General features: G+C 30.4%; 1 protein-coding gene across 1 annotated transcript; it reads left to right on the top strand.

Moving 5' to 3' along the window:
• The first annotated feature begins 4,516 nt into the window (after nucleotides 1-4,516).
• LOC111683783 (alpha-tocopherol transfer protein-like) lies at nucleotides 4,517-18,955 on the top strand. The gene is made up of 3 exons (XM_023445887.2): nucleotides 4,517-4,789; nucleotides 17,671-17,975; nucleotides 18,043-18,955. Exons 2-3 carry the CDS (start codon nucleotides 17,671-17,673, stop codon nucleotides 18,662-18,664), a joined length of 927 nt encoding a protein of 308 aa, XP_023301655.1. The 5' UTR covers nucleotides 4,517-4,789; the 3' UTR covers nucleotides 18,665-18,955.
• The last annotated feature ends 2,894 nt before the right edge of the window (nucleotides 18,956-21,849 follow it).

Genomic DNA, 21,849 nt, shown 5'->3' with positions numbered 1-21,849 from the left:
CTATAGACTAGACTATAGACTAGACTATAGACTAGACTATAGACTAGACTATAGACTAGACTATAGACTAGACTATAGACTAGACTATAGACTAGACTATTGATTAGAGTATAGATTAGACTGTAGACTAGACTATAGACTAGACTATAGACTAGACTATAGACTTTAGACTAGAATATAGAATAGACTATAGACTAGGGACTAGACTACATATTAGACTATTGACTATACTATAAAGAAGGCTAAAGACTAGACTATAAAGTAAGGTATAGACTAGACCATGGGCTATACTATATACTAGACTATAGACTAGTCTATATTCTAGGTATACATATATGTATATTTTTTTACATTTAATTCAATTACGCCACTGTCGTACATCGCTTAAGTGAAGTTTCTTTTAACACTTAACTTAAAGAAAAAATTATCAAATAATAAAAATGTTCGTAAATGAAGTTGTATATTGACGTGTACTTGTATTTATGTTTGAGTGACTGTAGTTAATATGTATGTAAGTAAAAATGTGTGTTTTTCTCAATTTTTAATTTTGTAAGGCGTACGGTATTTACCACAAAGAAAACTAAACCAAATATTAAATAAAAAGAAATATGAAAATATAAAAGAAAAATGTTGGTCATAACTTTATAATTTTTGGTTTGGTAGACAGACAGACAGACACTGGCGGATTCATCAAATGGAATGCAGCCAGTGGCAACTACTTAGTAGCTGCTGTTATTATGTTTTTTATTAGTAAAATATATTTTTCTGTGTAATTGTTTATGTTGTTATTGCTTTTATTGTATGAATAATAGAATTTTTCATTTAGTTTCAATGAAAAAGAAAATAAATAAAGATAATAAAACAAAAACAACTATGAATAGAAATGAAAATTTTTGACCATTAACATTAATTGCGTGTCGAACGACTCTGTGTGGTGAAGCAACAATAATGAAGCAACAAGTGTTAATAACTGAAGAGTGGTGAGTGTGTTTCCACACAATTTTTTTTCTTCACATTTCGGTTGGTTAGCATTTGGAAAATTTTTCATATTGGAAAATTGAAAAAATGCCATCCTGTCCTGTAGCTTTATAAGCAGTCAAACTCTTGATTGTCCCTTTTACCATATCAGATGTAATAACAATTTCCCTGTTAGCCTCCCCTTATCAGCTCATCTATGTTATTCGATATACCGGGTGGGAAATGAGAGTTCATTGTTAACTCTATACCCTTCAGTCTCCTGCCCATGTCACCGACCATACTTTCATTTTGAACATGAGTTTTGGATAGGAATTTTTTATATTCGATAGTCATTCACGCTAATATCCTGTTCACAGAAAAGTTTCCATGAGTCTCGTTTGGCTTTTCGAACTATTTTCTTATATTTACCAAGTTTATTACGATATCCATCACAGAATGCTGCGATATTTTTACGCCATGCATGGTTAAATAGTTTGCAAAGAGTCTTCCTAAGGTTTCGAATCTGCTCAGTTATCTAGGGTTTCTCCAGGGCATATCGCCGGTCTAAATAACTAATAGTATAATCAAAATGATGGGCTAGACATATTTACAAAAGATCTATCACAGTCCTATTACATCTATATATATTAAAATGAATGTGTGTTTATTTGTTTGTAAGTTTGTTAGTTTGAAGTCTATAGACGGCTAAACGGCTGGACTGATTTTCTTGAAATTTTAACAGTACCTTCCTCTATATCTATATCTGGGCTACTTTTTATTTTAAAATTTCAAGTAGGCGAGTTGCCACGCCTACTTGTTTAATAGCTATTAAAAGTCATATATATTGGAAACTGGTACAATTAGAGTTCTCAAATATTTTTGGATAAAATGGGCGGAATGACTATAGTGGGCGTGGCACCTTCCATATTAAGAAAATATTAAATCAGTATATCTCGGAAAATGTAACAGTTAGAGCCCTCAAATTTGGTCGTAGCCACATAAGTCTCAATATGATTAGTTAGGATAAAAAGCGGACGGACTAGCAGAAGGGGGCGTGGTCCCTCCGATATTAATAAAATACACAAGTTCCTTTATCTTGGAAACTATTAGAGTTAAAAGCTTCAAATTTTACATGAAGAACTTTAGTATCCATGTAAATATTTTGGGTAATAAATTGGCGGACAACCAATCTGGAGAGCGGCACCTTCCATATGAATTAAATACAACAAAATATTTTATCTAAGAAACTAATAGAACTAGATTCCTAACATTTTGCAAAAAGGACTTTCATATTCATCTGAACATTTTGGGAAAAAAGCGGACTTTCATCAGGAAGTGGCTTGGAACCCCATTATGAATTATATAGAAAAATTTGTATATCTGAGATAGAAGCTAGAATCTTCAAATTTTACATGAAGAACTTTGACATTCATGTGAACATTTAGAGAAAAATTGGCGGACTTTCAATGGGGGGATTAATTTCGGAAAAATTGACGAGTGACATCTCCCATGTGTAAGTTGGTTGTTTTGCTTTAGGATAGCAAAGCACACTGGGTATAGCTAGTTTCAATACAAAATTCTAATCTCCTAATTGAACCTTTTGTTTGGCATTTGTAACATGTTTTTTTATAAAGTATGTATGTGTTTACATATTTAACCAATTTTTCAGCGTAAATTAAACAAATAAATTTAGAAAAAGCTATTTGATATTTTCACTTAAATGAAAATACCCCAATCACTTTTTCTGGATTACGGGCATCTCAGCTGTCGGTCTAGATTGACCAACAAAATGTGTCTACTTATTTTCAAATTAAAGAATTAAAAAAAAAAACTAAAATATATAAAATCAAGAGTTGCTTATAAAAGCGTATCGTTAGTGGATTTTTTTTATGAAATTGTAACGGTTGAGTAAAGAAAAGTGTTGATGGATTTTCTTTGTGTGTGTGTGTGTTTTTTGCTTTCGTTATTAATTTTTATGAAAAATAAATTAACAATGAGCATGATGATCTATTAGAAATATAGACAGGTTTTTCGTTTTTATTTTTTGCTTACTTACTAATCACAATCGAAAGCAAATCAAGCAAATGTAACTGAAAATGAACGTGTGTTTGAGCTCTATAATTCAAGTTCGTTGCTTAAGTCTTTTGTTTTTTTGGTTTCCACTCAGCTGTTCAAGTGAGTAATACTTAATAACATAACAAACATATGGAAATTTTTTTTTAACATTTAGTAGATCTACTTTTCTTGAAAAAAATTTAGTTTAACAACTAACTAACAAAACTATTAAGTTATTGTAAATATTAATGTTTTTGTATTTTTTCAACTAACTAGATATTTTGTTGTAGTGGCATACAATGTTTTAATATTTAATTACTTTGCTTTTAAGAAAACAAAAATGTCTTGTTTCCGTTTGTCTTGTTGTTGCTGTTGTTTATTTCTTGTAAACTATTTTTATTATTTTAGGGTTTTAACATTGTTTCACTATCATTAGTTTATTACTTTTATTGCTTCTTTTTCTAGTGTATTTAATGTCATTTCTGTTGTTGTTGCACATATTTGCCCTTAATTAAAATTAAAAATAATAAAAATATTTAATAATGTGAGAAGAAGAATAAGCAAAAGATATAAAATAGCGAAAAAAATATTAAAAAATTAAAAGTTAAAACTAAAATGAGTAGAAGAAGATATTAAATACGAAATAAAACCGTAACGAAATGCATGTTTATGGAGCTACAAACATTTAACAGTTCGCTGATGAGTTGAATACACATGCAATAATCTTGTCTAGAAATTTAATATTTTTTCACACCCTACACCACTTAAATGGCTAATGTTTATAAGTCCTATAAATGTAGACATTTACACAAAACTGATATTTTTCTATAGTCTAGTCTATAGTCTAGTCTATAGTCTAGTCTGTAGTCTAGTCTATAGTCTATAGTCTAGTCTATAGTCTAGTCTATAGTCTAGTCTATAGTCTAGTCTATAGTCTAGTCTATAGTCTAGTCTATAGTCTAGTCTATAGTCTAGTCTATAGTCTAGTCTATAGTGTAGTCTGTAGTCTAGTCTATAGTATTATCTATAGTATATTCTTTAGTTATAGATTATAATCAATGTATTTGTTTTTTATGTAAAGTAAACATTTAAAACCACTGTGCATACTAAAATACATACAAACAAGTATTTGTACAATATGAAGTTTGAATTGTATTCAATCTAAATTTTAGCAAAACATCACTTACCACTGCTTACAGGTACAACTACAAATAATCTTAACATTAACTAACTGTTTTTTTTACCAAAATTCATACACGAGTATAAGTCGTTTTTACACTTCGTGCACTTTTTAACTTGAATCATTGAAAATTTTAGTTGTTGTTATTGCGCTCGTATTACTTATATGTATTTTACTATAACGCTAGTGAATTTGCTTTTTAATGTTTTTTTTTCTTTCTTTAACTTTATATTTGTTGTTTTTGCTTTTTTTGCTTTTCTACTAATGTGTGTTTTCAACCAAGTGCAATGGAACACGATCGTACGATTTATATAGCAGTAAAACATGTTTCTTTTGTACTCAGTTGCAGATTTTACTTCATTCGAGTCGGTTGTTCGTTTCCCCCCTTTTTGATTGAGAAAAGTTTAATATAAAAAAAAATTCGGTAACGTTTATTTATTATTCGTAGCTTAAACAAAAAATTGCAATTTTTATTTGCAACGAGTTCCTGCTATTTGGATTATCCTTCCAAAGATCACTCACTGTCTGTGGATTAATAAAAAAAATATTTTTAATTTTCTTTCACTAAGTTTAACCAAATAAATTTTAGCTTTCAAGGTAAGGATGAAAACAAAAAATTAAGGAAAATTATAAAATATCTATAACGATACAGATAAAAGAAAATAAATTGTGTATAATAAAAAAACAAGGCAAAAAAGAAAGATGAGAAAATGTTTGTCTTTAAAAGGTAGTCAAACTACATTTTCTATTTTACAAAAAAAAAAAGAAACTGGTATCGAAAAAGTATTAACGGTTCATTTGAAACAAAGTTGTTATAAATGATTAAGGATAATAGATCTTTGAAAAGGCAATACTTTTAATCTAATATATTTGGACAAAATATTTACAAATCTAATCGCGATTATTTTATCGTCCAATCCCTCAGTTCTAAGCTCAAAAATATCTTCAAAATGTTTAAGAAAAGTAAAATAATAATCTTGCCAATCATATATTATAAGATTTGCTCAAGTAGGATCAAAGATCTTTCTATCTGTTATCTGTTTTTATGTTAAAACTCTGCGAATATTCGGGAATCATTGCAAATATTCGGGAATATTTGACTCTTAAGGTCCTTTATTATTGAATCGCTTTTTAAATTTCTTATTCAGATTAAATTGTTTTTGTCAAATAAGATTAAATGAATATTTTAAAGATTCATTCCAGATCGATTCTTTTTGAACTAAACATATTTCACCCAACGATTTGTACCTTTTTGGAACAGGGAATAGCTATTCCAAAAATAGCTATTCCAAAGATATATTGTAGCTATTGAGCTACAATATATCTTCAATAAAATGCTGAATCCCTTTTTATTCCATTTTCAATTCGCAATCATTTTAGCATCCAATTATTCAGTTCTAAACTCAAAAATATCATCAGAATGTTTAAGAAAAGTAAAATAATGTAGTCAATCAAATTTTATAAGATTTGCTCAAGTTTAGTTACATGGATCTAAGATCTTTCTAAGTCTCTTCTAATGTTCTTTTTTTTTTAAACATAATATATTTCTCTAAACGATTTGTACGTTTTTTGGAATAGGGAATAAATGTCTTCAAATAATCCTAGTTTGTTCCACTTTCAAAGCTCAGCTATCAGTTAGTAAATCTTTGATCCTTTTTATGTTTTATTATTCTTTGCGATTCAAAGAATTATTTCCACTTTGTATGAAGTTGTTTAAGGAAAAATCGTCGATTGTTTGGTATTAATTATTTATCTAAAACACAAAGGTTAGAGAATCTTATCTGAATGCTCTATTCTTTCTGAATTCTATCTTTGACAATTTCTTTGCTTCTTTTTGAAACGTCAGATCGCTGGAGATTTAAACTCATTAAAACACTGAAACAATTATTCATTTTGATCAGTTTGCAACCTGATCCCCAATATAGTGGGGAGGATATAATGCGTTTGTGCTGTTTTGTAACACGCAAAATTATCGAACACACACCTCAAAATAAACCACTTTGTGATCCTGAACCGATTATCAAGCTGTCTGTTAGTCCATCTAAAACTTGTGTGCAAGCTACAGGTCGCAATTTTATAGATAATTTTAATTTATTTTTTCAAACCAAGGACGCTATTGAAAGTGGTTGAAACTCTTTTGGCTATCCCCATACAACCGTACACAAAACCGTATAAAAAGTCTCTATTTTGGAACCCTTTATGTTTCTTCAATCGTTCTCATTTGTAGGAATATTATTTTAGAACATGCATCGAAGAGGAGCTATAAATGTCTCTCTAAATATTTCGTTTCCTATAAATAAGTGAGCTTACTTAAGTGTAAATGTGTGGCCTCCGTTAGGTTAGTGCTTAGTGTTCTAGTCTGGTAGACCGGAGGTGGTGGGTTCGATTCCCGTCTGTGGCACTGGTTAAGGAGCGCACAACAGGCCCGATGGAGGCTTGGGTGTATTTCTTCGAATTTGATGTATATATGTACATCCTCCTTTCAAACTAACTAAGTGTAAATGTAGCAGAGTAAGAGAGCTCATTAAAATCTCTGTTTGACTGTCATTGTTATAGAACAGCGATGCACATACACTCTCAAAAGGGAGCAAAAAAACAATCAAATCCAGTAAGAGAGCTACTTTTACTATTTGCCTATGACTATTATTGAATGACAAATTAAATGGGGCAACTCAAACAAAAATACTTTTAAATTTAATAGTTCTTTTAATATATAATTAAACAAATTGCGTTAAAAGAATATTTCTTTTCAATAAATTTCCTTTTTAAAAGGCGCTTAATTATGCTGAAAACTTTTAAATATAAAAAAGCACATTAAACAGTATTCACTCTGCTTAATAAAGTGTCGTTTTTTACAAAAAGATAAAAAAAAATATTTAAATTTTCATTTCAAGGACATAGCTCATAATATAAATCATGAATCAATATCAAGTGTTACAAGTCGTTACAAAATAAAAAACCATAATAAGGCGATGTGATAAAAATGCAATTAATAAAATCTACTGATGACGATGATGATTATTAAACTTAATAATTTAAAATAAAATGCATTTTAAAATAAGCAAATAATTATGTCCTCATATGTTAAAAGCAATTTTTCACTTGAGTACAAATAGTTTTAAAAGGGTATGGAAAACATAAAAATAATACAAATGTATATTTTGATATTATTATTATTCCCATATGAATTGCAAAATTTACTAAACGTATAATTGAATTTTGTAACATTTTACAAATATTTCCCCTAAAATAAACATTTTATTTTTCACGCCAATTTTCAAAGTCATAATATTTAACCAATGATTTAGTTGGATACACTAAATACACACAACATTTACTGAAAAAAACAACATTATCTTTATGACAAATACAATATTTAATATGTTGCAATAATACTACAGAGCAAATATTGTAAACATACAATTACAATGATAAATCAAATTTTGCACACAATTTACTGGGTATGATTACAACAATGGAACAAATTTGTGTTCCAAAGCTTCTTACAACAAAAGGGAAATATATGTATGTTTACCAACAATGTAATACAAAGTGGTAAAACAAAAAAAAAAATAAATAGAATTAAATAGTTGTGAGTGTTAAAATGCAACAGCATTTAGTTTAGAGTAAAACCTGTTTAATGGTGTTGATTGCAGCAATCGATGCTGCAACGAACTGCAAACATTAAGTTAAATTTACAACGTCAGCAAGCATTTTTTTTTTTGTGGCACATACAGTCACAATTTTAGTTTTGTTTGCCATTAGCACAATGAGTTTGCAGTTTTAAAATGCGGGAAAAAATTGTATGCTTTTTTTTATCAACTTGAGCAAATTGAGGAGAAATGCTAGAAACGGATTGTTTGTTAAAGAGAAAATTACTTTAAAATTTGTTGAAATAAAGAAAGAAACAATTTGTTAAATGAATTGAACATATTTGTAATTACGACAATCACAATTGTTTATAGTGTCATTTCCTTTTTTTCTGGAAATAGTGTTCCCCATTGGTTTACACTCGTTCATAAACTTTCATGAAGATATTAATCTTTTATTTTAGATTTATTACGCTTATTTTCTCCTATAAACCATCAACACTTTTATTAAGCTTTTAGACATAAATTTCAATTATTAAAAATTTTTTATATTCTCTTCTTTTGTAGTCTATAGACCAGTCATTAAACTAGCTATGGACTAGTCCATAGATTAGTCATTGGTCTAGACAATGGACTATTCCATAAATTAGTTACTGAACTAAACAATGGACTAGCACATAGATTAGTCAACACATTACTCCATAGACTATTAAATAGACTAGCCAATAGTCTATGAACTAGAAAGTAGACTAGTCCATAGACTTGTTATTCTAGTTAATAGTCTATAAATTACACAATAGACTAGTCCATAGACTGTTCGATACAATACTCTATTGATTAGACAATAGAATACCGCATAAACTAGATAATGCCTATATATTAGTCTATAGGCTATGGACTTATATATATGCATGTAATAGTACATTCACTAGAAAATTGACTACTCCATAGGCTAGTCAATAGACAAGTCCATTGGTTAGTGAGCCTAGCCTAGATAATAGACTACTCAATGCGCCAGTCAATAGACTAGACAATATAATAGTAAATAGATTAGATCATAGGCTAGTCAACTGACTACTCTATAGTAAAAACTATCTATCTCTATAGTCTAGACTATCTATAGTCAATTTCATTGTCAACAGCTAGTCAAATGACTACCCTATAGGCCAGTCAATTAACTAGTCCATTGTCTAGTCTAGTAACTACTCTATAGGCCAGTCAATACACTAGTCCATAGTCTAATCAATCAACTAATCCATAGACTATACAATCGATAAGTCGATAAACTAGTCCATAGGCTAGTCAAAGGGGTGGTCTAAATACATGGCCTGGCTTAACTTGTCTGACTACTTCATAGACTAGTCAGTATAATAGATAATGTATAGCCCATACACTGGTCCATAGACTAGTAGTTAAACTAAACAAAAGTAGTTCTATAATAGTCAATATACTATTCCTTAGAGCAGTCCATTGGGTAGTTTGTAAACTAGAAGGCTAGTTTTAAAAATAGTCCATACACTAATCGATAGATTAGTTAATAAAATAGCCAATAGACTACTACATAGAATACTTAGTCCTTAGACTAGTACCGGTCTATAGACTAGCCATTGACTCATCTAGTCTAGATCAAAGACTACATAGACTAGACAATTAATAAATCCATAGACTAGTCCGTAGAATAGGCAACAGGCTAGTCGAAAAACAATGTCCATAGACTAGACAAAAAACTACTCCATAGAGTAGTAAGCAGACTAGTTCATATACTAGGTAATAGGCCAGACAATAGACTATTCCAAAAATTAGAAAATGACTAATACATCGATAAGTCATATACTAGTAGATACACAAGTACATTGGCTAGTCGTTAGACTACTCTATAGGGCAGTCATTGAACAAGTCCATAGGCTAGACAAAAGCAATTTCCATGGACTAGTCAATAGAATATGCAATAGACTTAATTGACTAGGCCATAGACTAGATAATAGACTAGTACATAGACTAGGTAATAGTCATGACCATAGACTAGGAAATAGACATGTCCATAGACTAGTCTATAGACCAGAAAATATACCACTCTATAGACTAGAAAAAAGAATAATACATAGTCGTTATACTTGACAATAGACTCGTCAATACACATGTCTACTGGCAAATTAATTGACTACTCTATAAGCCAGTCAACAGACTAGTCTAGAGTCTAGTCAATCAACTAGTTCATAACACTAAACAGTTAAAAGTCAATTGGCTAGTCAATAGACTAGTCGAAAGACTAGACAATAGCCTAGATTAAGCAATAGACAGTAAACAGTTAAAAGTCCATCGGCTAGTTAATAGACTAGTCAAAAGACTAGACAATAGCCCAGATTAAGCAATAGACTACTGTCTAATGTCTGGTCAATAGTTTCAACAATAGACTAGTATATAGACCAGCCAATACACTTTTTTATAGTTTAGTCAATAGACTAGTCAATAGAATTATACACAGCTAAGTTAATAGCTTAAATTATAGAACAATCAGTAAAATAGCGAAAAATTATTTCAATCCCAAATCAACAAATTTGTTTTGAGAGAAAGTTTAGTACAAATTCAAATAATATTGAACTTATACTGTAAATTAAATATGCTAAAGAAATTGTGCAAAAACCAATGACTAAGAAGTGAATGTTAATGTGGCAGCCACAATTACACCACACTTGCCACAAACAGGTTAAAAAAAACGAGCAAACTACAATGATTTATAATTTCCTACGTCATTAAAGAAAACAAAATATGAAAAAACAGGATTATGAAAAAAACATAAATTTATAATACAGGTTTTGGTTAAAAGCGACAAATGATAGTGGAGATTGGAAAAAAAAGAATACAGATAAAACCGGGCCTATGTAGAGCAACTTTTTATAACATTTCTTAAAACATACAAGTAGGTTAATAACCTAAAACCTTCCAACATACTTTTCATTACCTTTTTGGCTTCATTTCTTTTGTTTCTTACACTAAACCACATTACTTAACTTTACAATTACAATTAAATAAAGTTTTTTTTTTGTGGAAAAAGTTACTAAACACTAGGGCCATAATGACACAAACATGTGAAATTACAAAATTGGTGTTTTTTTTTTGCTGCTCACAATTTGCAGACAAGGCCATTTTTTAAAAAGAGAAAATAATAATAAAAATTTAATTTACTTATGAATACAAAAAAAAAAAAATAAAAATATTTTAAGTAAATATTTGTTAAGCGCAAAGAAATAATTTCAATTAGTTATTATCTGGTTAATGTATCTCAGCCTCTATAATTATTTACTTACGTAGTTTGTATTGTTATTGTAGTTTTTTTTTCTTTCTTTAAAAAATAAACAAAATATTTAAAATTGTTAATAATATTACGTTATTTTGTATAAATTTGTTTTGTTTTCTTTTGACAAGCACTTTGAACTTGCAGTCCATTAAAAACCTCTATACAAATTGTCTGTCTGTCTGTTGTGATTATTTAAGTGAGTCAGTGTAACGGCAAGTTTAAATAAACAAATTTTGGAATTTTTAAAATTTCATTTTTGTTTTTGTAAATTTTTTGTTACACGTGAGCACACAATCATATTTTTTTTTTTGCATCAGTTAAAGTCGCGTGTTTTAGTTTTTTGTTTATTTTTTTATTTTTTACAAAATGTAAATTTTAACTGAAATGGTTTATTTTGCTAAAATAAACAAATATCAATAAATAAAACATATATTTATATTCAATATGAACATATTTGTTTAATTGTTTTCATATAAAAGTGTTATATAAGAGATAATTGAAAACAATTTAGGTGTATAACAGATTTAATGGATTTTAAAGTTAAATTTTTTACAAAATAAATATTTTATTAACTGATAATTGCTGCCTTTAAATGTAAAGTTAATCTTTGTTTATCGATTAGTCTGGATGAGTCTAAAAACTCCTATGAGCTAGTTTAAGGAGTAGTCTATTGACTACTCTGAAGATCAGTCTATAGAATAAACTATTGACTATTTTATGGATTAGTCAATGAGCTAGTATTTGGACTAGTTTCTTGACAAGTTTAGCTAATAGTATATTAACTAGTTTATACACTAGACTACAGACTTGACTACTAATTAGTCTACAATCAAGCATATGGACTAGTCTAAGAAAACGTCTATGATCTAGCCTATGGATCAGTTGAAGAAAAAGTCTAGTTAATAAACTAGTTAATAAACTAGTTCAGACTAGTCCATAGACTATAGACTAGACTATAGATTAGACTATAGATTAGACTAAAGACTAGACTATAGAAAAGACTTTAGAATATACTATAGAATAGATTAAAGTATAGTCTATAGACTAGACTATAAACTAGACTGTAGTCTAGATTATAGACTAGACTAGAGATTAAACTATAGACTAGACTATGGACTAGATTATAGAGTAGACTATAGACTTTTGACTAGACTATATACTAGACCAAAGCCTAGACTATAGACTAGACTACAAACTAGACTATAGACTAGACAATACTAGACTATAGACTAGACTTTAGACTTGACTATATACTAGACTTTAGACTATAGACTAGACTATAGACACGATTAACTAATCGAAAAACTAGTCAATAGAATAGTCAATAAACTAGTCAATAGACTGGTCGATAAACTAGTCAAGAGACTAGTCGATTACCTAGTCAATATACTAGTCGATTATCTAGTCAATAGTCAAGTCGGTTAATTAGTCAATAGTCAAGTCGGTTAACTAGCCAATAGATTAATCAATAAACTAGTCTATAAACTAGTTATTAGACTAGTTGATCAAGACAAGACTATATACCAGATTAACTAATTGAATAACTAGTCAATAAAATAGTCAATTAACTACTTAATAGACTGGTCGATAAACTAGTCAATAGTCTGGTCGATAAACTAATCAATAGTCTGGTCGTTAAACTAATCAATAGACTAGTTGATTACCTAGTCAATATACTAGTCGATTAACTAGTCAATAGACTAGTCGGTTAACTAGCCAATAGATTAGTCAATAAACTAGTCATTAGACTAGTTGATCAACTAGTCAATAAACTATAGACAAGACTACAGAACAGGTTAACTAATTAAATAACTAGTCAATACAATAGTCAATAAACTACTCAATAGACTGGTAGTTAAACAAGTCAATAGACTAGCTGATCGACTAGTCAATAGACTAGTCGATTACCTAGTCAATTGAATGGTCAATTATCTCGTCAATAGTTCAAGTACTAATCCATATATCAGGTCTAGTCTAAATACAAGTCCAAAGAAAAGTCCATTAATCTATAGACTAGTTTATAAACTTGTCCATAAATTTGTCTATAAATTAGAACTAGTCCTAGGCTAGTCTATAAACATTAACTTAATTTGACTTAAAAAATATATTATTTAAACCGCCGTTATTCTATTTATCTTAAAAAAATTATCATTAAATCAATCATCTCTATATTTGAAAACAAGTCTCTCTCTCCTTGCACCTCTCTCTGAGTCATACATTTAATGAATTATGATTATATGTTAATAAGAATTCTTGACCATGTTTGCTAAATTATTTTAATAATTTATTTATAACAAAATTTTATTCATTCTTTTGTGTTGCTGTTGTTATGAAATTATTTAAATATGTTTTGGCAGAAAAATAAAGAGAACCAAAAGTAGACAAGAATTAGAAAAAGTTTTAAATTTATGTAAATTTTCTTGTTTATTTTAACAAGACCAAATAAAATTTTAAATTTAGCATCTTTAGACACTTTTTGCTGTTATTTGTTGGCTTCATTCGAATATTTTTAAATTCATAACATTAGCAACAAAAACAAAAATGAAATGTTGTTTTTGGTATTATTATTTACATTTTCAATTTGTGTTTTTTTCCTTTGTAAATGGAATTGAAAGTAAGAGCTAAACAAATTTTGACATAACAAGTGGCAAGCAAAAAAATAACTAAATATTATTTTTTATTTTTAAACCAAAACAACAACAATAAAATCTTGTATTTAACAGCAAAAAGAACCAAACCATTTAATATCATTTAGTTAGCAGCAGCATTTACTATTTAGTTACGCTATTTAGCTGAAAAATTTTCAACTTCATATCAGCAGCATGCTGGTCGAGTTGTAGTGCTTTCGAGTAGGTAGTAGGTACTTGTGTGTTTGTGTCAGTAGGTTAAATTATATTTTTATTTATTTAAATATTTCTTGCTTTTTTGTTTTTTTAAGATTTTTAATAAAAATTTAAAATTTTTTTGTTTAAGTTTTTCTTTCATTAATTTAAAATGATTAATGAATAGCAAGTAGCTGTGATACGGAAGTGTCTTTTGGTTTTTGTTTTCTGCTTCTTTTCTTAAAATGTCAAGTATGCTTCGTTGGATTTTTGAGTTGATTTAACAAATTAATTCGTGTGAATGTTTATATTTAATTAATTTATTTATACAAGAAATTAATCTGCTACTGGTTACGCGTGGCTTAATCATAAATTATTTGGTTTTTTTGTTCTTGTTCGTGAAGAATACATTTCTGCTACTTTGGAACATGTTGAGAACATGTTGGTTTCAATAAACTGAATTTGATCACGTTGGGTATATAACTTAAAAATGTGTTTTTTTGGATACAACATATGAATTCCAAGGCAAAAGAATGTCTTATCCTTTGTAGCCAAGAATGAATCAATCCAATTTTAAATAACTTTCTGACAGAGCATTCTAGGTTATAAACAGGCCTATCACAGAATACCATTCCGATCGAAAGTGGAATTATAAATCGGTAAAAACTTGAAAAAATAATAAATTGTTAATTTCACGATGAAAATTCGGAGTCATTTCATTCTTTAAAAATTGCCATTTTTACTTTATTGAAGAAGAAAATTAGGAAATTGAAAGACCTGATAGTTCCTATTTGGTCCCACCAAATACACATAATTTCCATAGCGTCATGGATATTTAGCTTTGGTGTCGATTCGACACTATTTTTCAACACTTAGGTGATGCATAATAGTTGTTTTAAGATCTCATGGATTCAAGAATATATAAGTGACACATAAAGTACATATCAAAATGGCGTACAAATTTCTAAAACCTTGTTAGTAATACACCCAGAGTTTACGACTGTTTTCTATGCATTACCAGAAGCCTATGTTAAATCGAGAACCGATATTATCCAATACCAAACAAATCTTATCAATATATGTCTTAGAATCTAAATTAGCTCAAAATCTCTAACGAATTATTTTGTTAAAAATTAATCGCGAATATTCGCGAGTTGTAGTAAAACTTTGACTCGCAAATTAAGTAAATTGTCTCCGATATTAGTTAGTCTTAAATGTATCGGCCTAATGTTGTACATCCAGTGTTTACGACTGTTTTCTATGCCTATGTTAAATCGCGAACCGATATTGCCCAATACCAAACAAATCTAATCAATATGTGTCTTAGAATTTAAATTGACTCAAAATCTCTGACGAATTATTTTGTTAAAAATTAATAGCGAATATTCGCTAGTTGGTGTAAAACTTTATCTCACAAATTAAGTAGATAATATCCGATGTTAGTTGGACTTTAATTTATCAGCCTAATGTATTGTATATTGTGTAAAAAAAATAATCGCGAATATTCATGAGTTCTATCAGGATCGATGGAGTTCGTTTGGCATACTTAAGAATCCGATCGTGCGTTCATACAATGAATACACGTTTAAAAAGTATTTAAAAAACAATCAATCTGAACAACCCAAATCATAGTTAATCAAAGATTTTTTTGTTTTCTCATAAATTAAAAATCAACAAAGTCCTATTACTATTACAAAAAAATAAACAGTACTCTGTTCTTAAAATTGTTTAGAATAGTCATTCAGCCATAAAATATGATATCTTACAGTTTGTTATATAAGTGAAATCACGGTTTATTTTCGGAACTTTACACATATCTGAGCATTAAAGATTTGAATCAATCGGCTTTCCCCCCGCAATCATGTTTTCTAGATGAAAGTCTCCATTTTAATGTTATTGCAATCCCGAAAAAAGTGTTACCAGTACCTTTAGTCTGCCGGGACTATAAACTGGTGATGCCACTTCACTCTTCGTACATTTCTTGAAATGATTTGACATGGAGTAGAATCCGAGAGCCCGTCTTAATGTTATTGAAATCCCGGGAAAAAAAGTGCTACCAGTACCTGCCAGAACTATAAATGAAATGATTTCCATGAGGTCGAACAAGAGAGTCACATAATCTTGTACTACGGATGGCCCGTTGTCCGTAGAACTATGGCTGGTCAGTTAGTTAAGGTTCCTTTTAATACAACATATATCCCACAGAGGAATGACTGGAGTAAGCGTTGGAAACTAGTTGGTGTTCTAGATATAATATACAGGATGAATGAAGACCGTATACCTAGAATGAGTGTGTCAGATGAATTAGAAGTGTGATGGGTCCAAAGATGGTGAATGAGAGGTATCTTATACAAGTGATACCATTGAAATTTCATTCCCTGTCTAAGCATGTTCAAAGAAAACTTTGTTCACAGTGTTTTCTGATTTACCACAGTGTGTTCTCTGTGATTAAGAACAAAGTCTTTAGATTATTTGATGGGTTCGTAATTCAGTCTACCGGTTACGTCACTCGGTGCCGTTACCGACTCATCAGAGGCCATAGCATCTGCGTAGTTGTGATGTTTTCTATATCGGAAGTTAAGCAACAGGGCAGGAAATGTGAGATATAAGATAGCTCAAGTACTTGAGCAAAGTACATGTGTAATGGATCGGAAGTTCTATACACGGGTGATAATGAGTCATCACAAAAGCTCACCGAGTGGTTGAAAAAGACCACCATGAAATTAGGCCAATACGACAGAAGTTCACGTATTGGCCTAATTTCATTTATTCGTTCCAATCGGTTCAGCTCTTCTTTCTGAATCATTTAAACGATACTGAAATTAATTTCGACGGTAGATAGAAATTACGTAATGATTACCTGCCTCAATTGAACTATCATACTGCGCTTAGCTGTCATATATACGATCTGTCTAAATTAATTGACGAATGAGGAACGCCGCAATAAATGATTTTCCCGATAGTAAAATTATCCTTCTCGTTCAGCAAATTTTTCTCTTTATGGGTTTGTCAAGGGCTTAACACTTTGTCGATTTCTATTGGATGTCGATTCAAATTGTGGAAGTACTATTTATTCACGCTAATTATATCTTTATGACATACATACGTGACGTAATAAAATGTTTATATTAATAAAACTTTTACTCTGACTTTCTAAACTTCGGATGATGTCTTTATGCGGTCTGTAGTCAGATCTTATCAATTTTAATCATACAATTTTTTTATTTAATAAATTAAAAAAAAATAATTATTTTAAATTGTTTTACATCATAAAATGCATTATTTATACATATCTTACGTAAATATGTGTAAACATAACATACTATTACGTGTAAAGCTAAATAAATTAAGTCAAAAAGTAATCATTTTAAAAACTACTGAAGCGTTGCATTAAAAACTCATTCATAGTCTTGATGTCTAGAAAATTTTGTAAACAATCAATTACCCAATAAACTTTTGTTAAAGTTTATTTAATATTGGCAAATATACTTAAATAAATATGTTGAGTTTTCTAAAAGTTAAACAAAATTTGTTGAAATACATTTATTTCAAAGTTTACTCTGGTTTATTTTTTTTAAATAAATAAATAAATAAATAAATATTAGTTAAGTTCACAATTGAAGTAGTAGATTGTATTGCTGGCATTCACAATAAACTGATATATTGAAATAGCAAAGAACATAGTTGTCATACACAACTTATTGTTAGATTTTGTATTTAAAGCTTCGAAATTCACAAAATATTAATTTTAATTCTTTTCAATTGCAGATGATGCTCGTACAACCCACACCTCAACAACGTGTTACCATTCGCGAAGAATTACGTGAACCCGAAAATGCCGAGGAGATTGAGCGCGATATTAAGTTGATACGCGAATGGTTGGACACACAACCTCATTTGCCCAAAGACATGGATGATGGTCGTTTGCGTACATTTTTGCGTGGTTGCAAATTCAGTTTGGAAAAGGTGAAAAAGAAGTTGGACATGTACTATACCATGCGTAATGCTATACCCGAGTTCTTTTCAAATCGTGACATCAATCGTGAAGAATTGTCTATAGTGTTGGATTATGTGTAAGTTCAAGATGAATTGTTCGTTTTTCGTATTTCATTTTATTAACTTTTCTTTCCTCTTTTATAGACACTGCCCTACCTTGCCCGGTTTGACTCCTAACGGTCGCCGCATTACTTTTATTCGTGGCATCGATTGTGATTTTCAACCCAGCCAAGTAAATGATGCCATGAAAGTTGCTCTTATGATTGGTGATGTTCGTTTGTTGGAGGAGAGCGTCGGCATTGCCGGTGATATTTTCATTTTGGATGCTGCCGTTGCCACCGCAACTCACTTTGCCAAATTCTCTCCTGCTGTTGTAAAGAAATTCTTGATTTGTGTTCAAGAAGCTTATCCCGTTAAGGTTAAAGAAGTTCATGTCATTAACATTTCTCCACTGGTCGATACCATCTTTAAGTTTGTCAAGCCCTTCGTTAAGGAGAAGATCATCAATCGTATTACCTTCCATAATGATATGGAAAGTTTATATAAATCGGTACCCAAAGATTTGCTACCCGAGGAATATGGTGGCAAGGCTGGGTCCATTGTTGAGTTGACTCAAATGTGGAAGAAGAAGTTGGGTGAATACACCAACTGGTTTAAAGAACAAGAAGAACAAAAGGCCAATGAAGCCTTGCGTCCCGGTTCACCCAAGACCAGTGATGATCTCTTTGGCATGGAGGGCACCTTCAGGCAATTGAATATCGATTAAGCTTTTGTATGCAATTGGGTAGAAGCCATAACGTTAAACTTCGCTTTAGACCTCAGATATTTGAGATTATACGTACTGCTCTTACGTTTCGTTCGGTGGTTATTTTTTATAATTATTTTTTATATTTTCAATTGAACAAAATGTTTCGTTATCGCTTTTTATTTAAGATATTCGCGTAGTATTCGTGTTTATTTGAACTCATTTCGTATTATAGCTTAATTTTTTTTACAATTTTAATTATTTTGTTTTTAATTTTATTTTAAAAGTAAACGTTTCCTTTCATTATTCATATTTTACTCAAGAGTTTTCCATTATTTTTCTCATAAAGTTTATGTTTTTTTATGTAATTCTAAATAAAATTGACCAAATAAATAATATAAGAAAATTGTAGTTTAAATGGAAAGATCGCAAGGCATATCATGAAGATCGTCAGCACATCATGACCACTGTCCAGTTGTGTAACTTACACGCAGGTGGCAATTTTGGTTTTGTCGATTTATGCCCAAGTACTCGAGCTGTCTAATATCTGACCACGGATCAATGGTCAGATATTTGACAGATGCAAAAACATCATTTCCGTTTACCATCACGCAAATAGAATAGCCTCTGTTGAATTGGCGACAGCATCTAGAGATACACATTCGGTACGGAAAAATAACAAATCTACATTCATTCTAAACCGTTTCCAACGCTTAGTTTAAAAGTTACTCTTGTGCAGGGTGTCTGATGTCCTGGCAACATCACCGAACTTTTCCGAATTATAGATCACAAAACTAAACCTCTGGACTTTTTATGGATATGTCTTCAGCACACATTTTATTTTGAAGTATATTGATAATTTTTGACGAAAAATTTAAATAGTGTTTTCAAAGGATATTGCAGGATATTATCCTTTTTAGCATATAGTGAAATCAAATTTTAGAAGATTTTTCTTTGGAGATATCCATATACTGTAGCTGTGAAATCAAAATAGCGCTCTAAATCGATAATTATGTAAAAAAAATCTTGGGACACTGGCATCCGGTATACGTGAAAGAGTTAAAGCACAATTTCACATTCCGCCACTACGTTAAATACCGATGCAACCTCAACCAACAGAATAGTCAGGACAAACTCCTACGGGCAATTAGCCACCTGTTGTACTAGATTATGTTATGATCGACTCCATGTCAAATCATTTCAAGGAAAGACCGAGGATATAAATAGAGGTATTGGTAGCAACTCTTTCTCCCGGAATTACAATCAAAACAAGATCTTTGAAATATCAGTTGTCTCGGCAACTCAGTGCTGTTGTCCAGATTTATAGATTTCATCAGCCTTTTAACCGACACTCTTTTCCCGCGAATTTGGGTTTAAACCACGTGAAACCCGAAGTGAACTTTCCAATAATTGGAACAATATAAACTCTAAAAATCTACGTGCTACCGGTTCCCGTTGTACCAGATTATGTGGCTCTCTGGTTCTAACCTATGTCAAATCAATAGAAGGAAAGGCCGAGTATACGTTTGATCTACAGTTTATAGTCCAGGCAGACTAATGTCTTGTTTCTAAATAACGTGCTAGTACTTTGTGTAAAAGTTTTACTTGTATTTTGTTATCGAAACATAAAGTTAGTGGTAGCACCACTTTTCCCCGTAATCACTCAAAGATGGGGTTTTTCATAAAGATAACATGCCCCTGGGGGGAACACATCGTGAAGAATGATTTATAGTTTGAAATATGGATTACAGTATGTAGCACCATTGTGGCATATTGTGATCGTTACTGTCAATCAAAAGGGGGTGTGTCACCTTGAAAACTATAAAGCTAGAATACATTAAGAACTATGAAATTAATACATAATATCAGGGAAACTATTAGAACTACAATCTTAAAAACGTATAAGTTGGGTCTTTTATAATTTGTTTATAAAAGTTATTTTTTGTAAAAAGGCGCTTCGAAGTTTCACGCTTTAATCATTATAAATTCGAAAAAGGGTCATGGACCAACAATTTCTACATTTTATGTATGTTTAAAGATTTATTAAAAATATATTATTTCAACTGATTGACATTTGGTGGTGCTAATGTCCTTAGCGAAACATATAAAAAGTGCACAATAACATTTATTGACGTTCAATTCAAAAAATAAATAAAACAAGTAAAAATTTATAGTCGGACGAGGCCGACCATATAATACCCTACACCTGTATACGAAAAAAATTGATTTAGTTTTCATTTGGGGCTAGGGTCAAATAAGGCTCTACAATTATAAAGTTAATGAGGGTCATCAAGAACTTGGTTTTGCATGTTTTTTCGAGATACGAGTATACTAAACATAGTTATGAACTTAAAAGCCCTATTTGGCGGGTTCAGTTGTATGGGAGCTAGGTGAAATAATGAACCGATTTCAACTATTTTCAATAAACTTCTACGGTGCATTAGAATATAATGTGCCAAATTTCATTGAATTATCTCTAAAGTTGCTACCTAAAGTTTGATTACAAGGTTTACAAGCTATATTCGGGGCTTCTGTTGTATGTGGCCAAGGTGAAATAATGAACTGATCTTTAACATTTTCAATAGGCTTTGTCCTGGGACAATAGAAGATCATGTACCAAATTTCTTCAAAATTGCGACCTGTAGTTTGATTACAATGTTAACATAGACGGACGGACTTAGCTAAATCGACTCAGAAAATGATTCTGAGACAATCGGTTTACTTAAAGGTGGGCATAGGACCAATATTATTGTGCGTTACAAACATCAGCACAAACCCAATATACTCTCCTCACTAAAGTGGTGTAAAGTATAATAATGATAAAAATCCTTTAAATGCAAAAAAACATTTGAAAATCGAAAACCATCAACAACATTTCAATTGTCAAACGTAGCTGCAGTGAAAAGCACAAATAAAATTTTAGTCATTCAATTGTGAAATGAAAAGGACCTTTTATATACATACATTTATATGTAAACGTACATACTCATGTTATTAAAAACATGATTTTTTTTGATGTCTGTGATGAATTTCTATGTTTTGCACAAGTTTTTTTATACCCTCCACCACCATCAGTGGTGATAGAGGGTATAAATAATTTTGTCATTCCGTGTGTAACACCAAGAAATATTCATCTGAGACCCAACAAAGTATATATATTCTGGGTCCTTATCAAATTCTGAGTCGATCTAGCTATGTCCGTCTGT

The sequence above is a fragment of the Lucilia cuprina genome, chromosome 4, assembly GCF_022045245.1.
Source record: "Lucilia cuprina isolate Lc7/37 chromosome 4, ASM2204524v1, whole genome shotgun sequence".
Taxonomy (NCBI): Eukaryota; Metazoa; Arthropoda; class Insecta; order Diptera; family Calliphoridae; genus Lucilia; species Lucilia cuprina.
The sequence above is the reverse complement of the archived record's forward strand: the minus strand, read 5'-3'. Positions and strand labels throughout refer to the sequence as shown.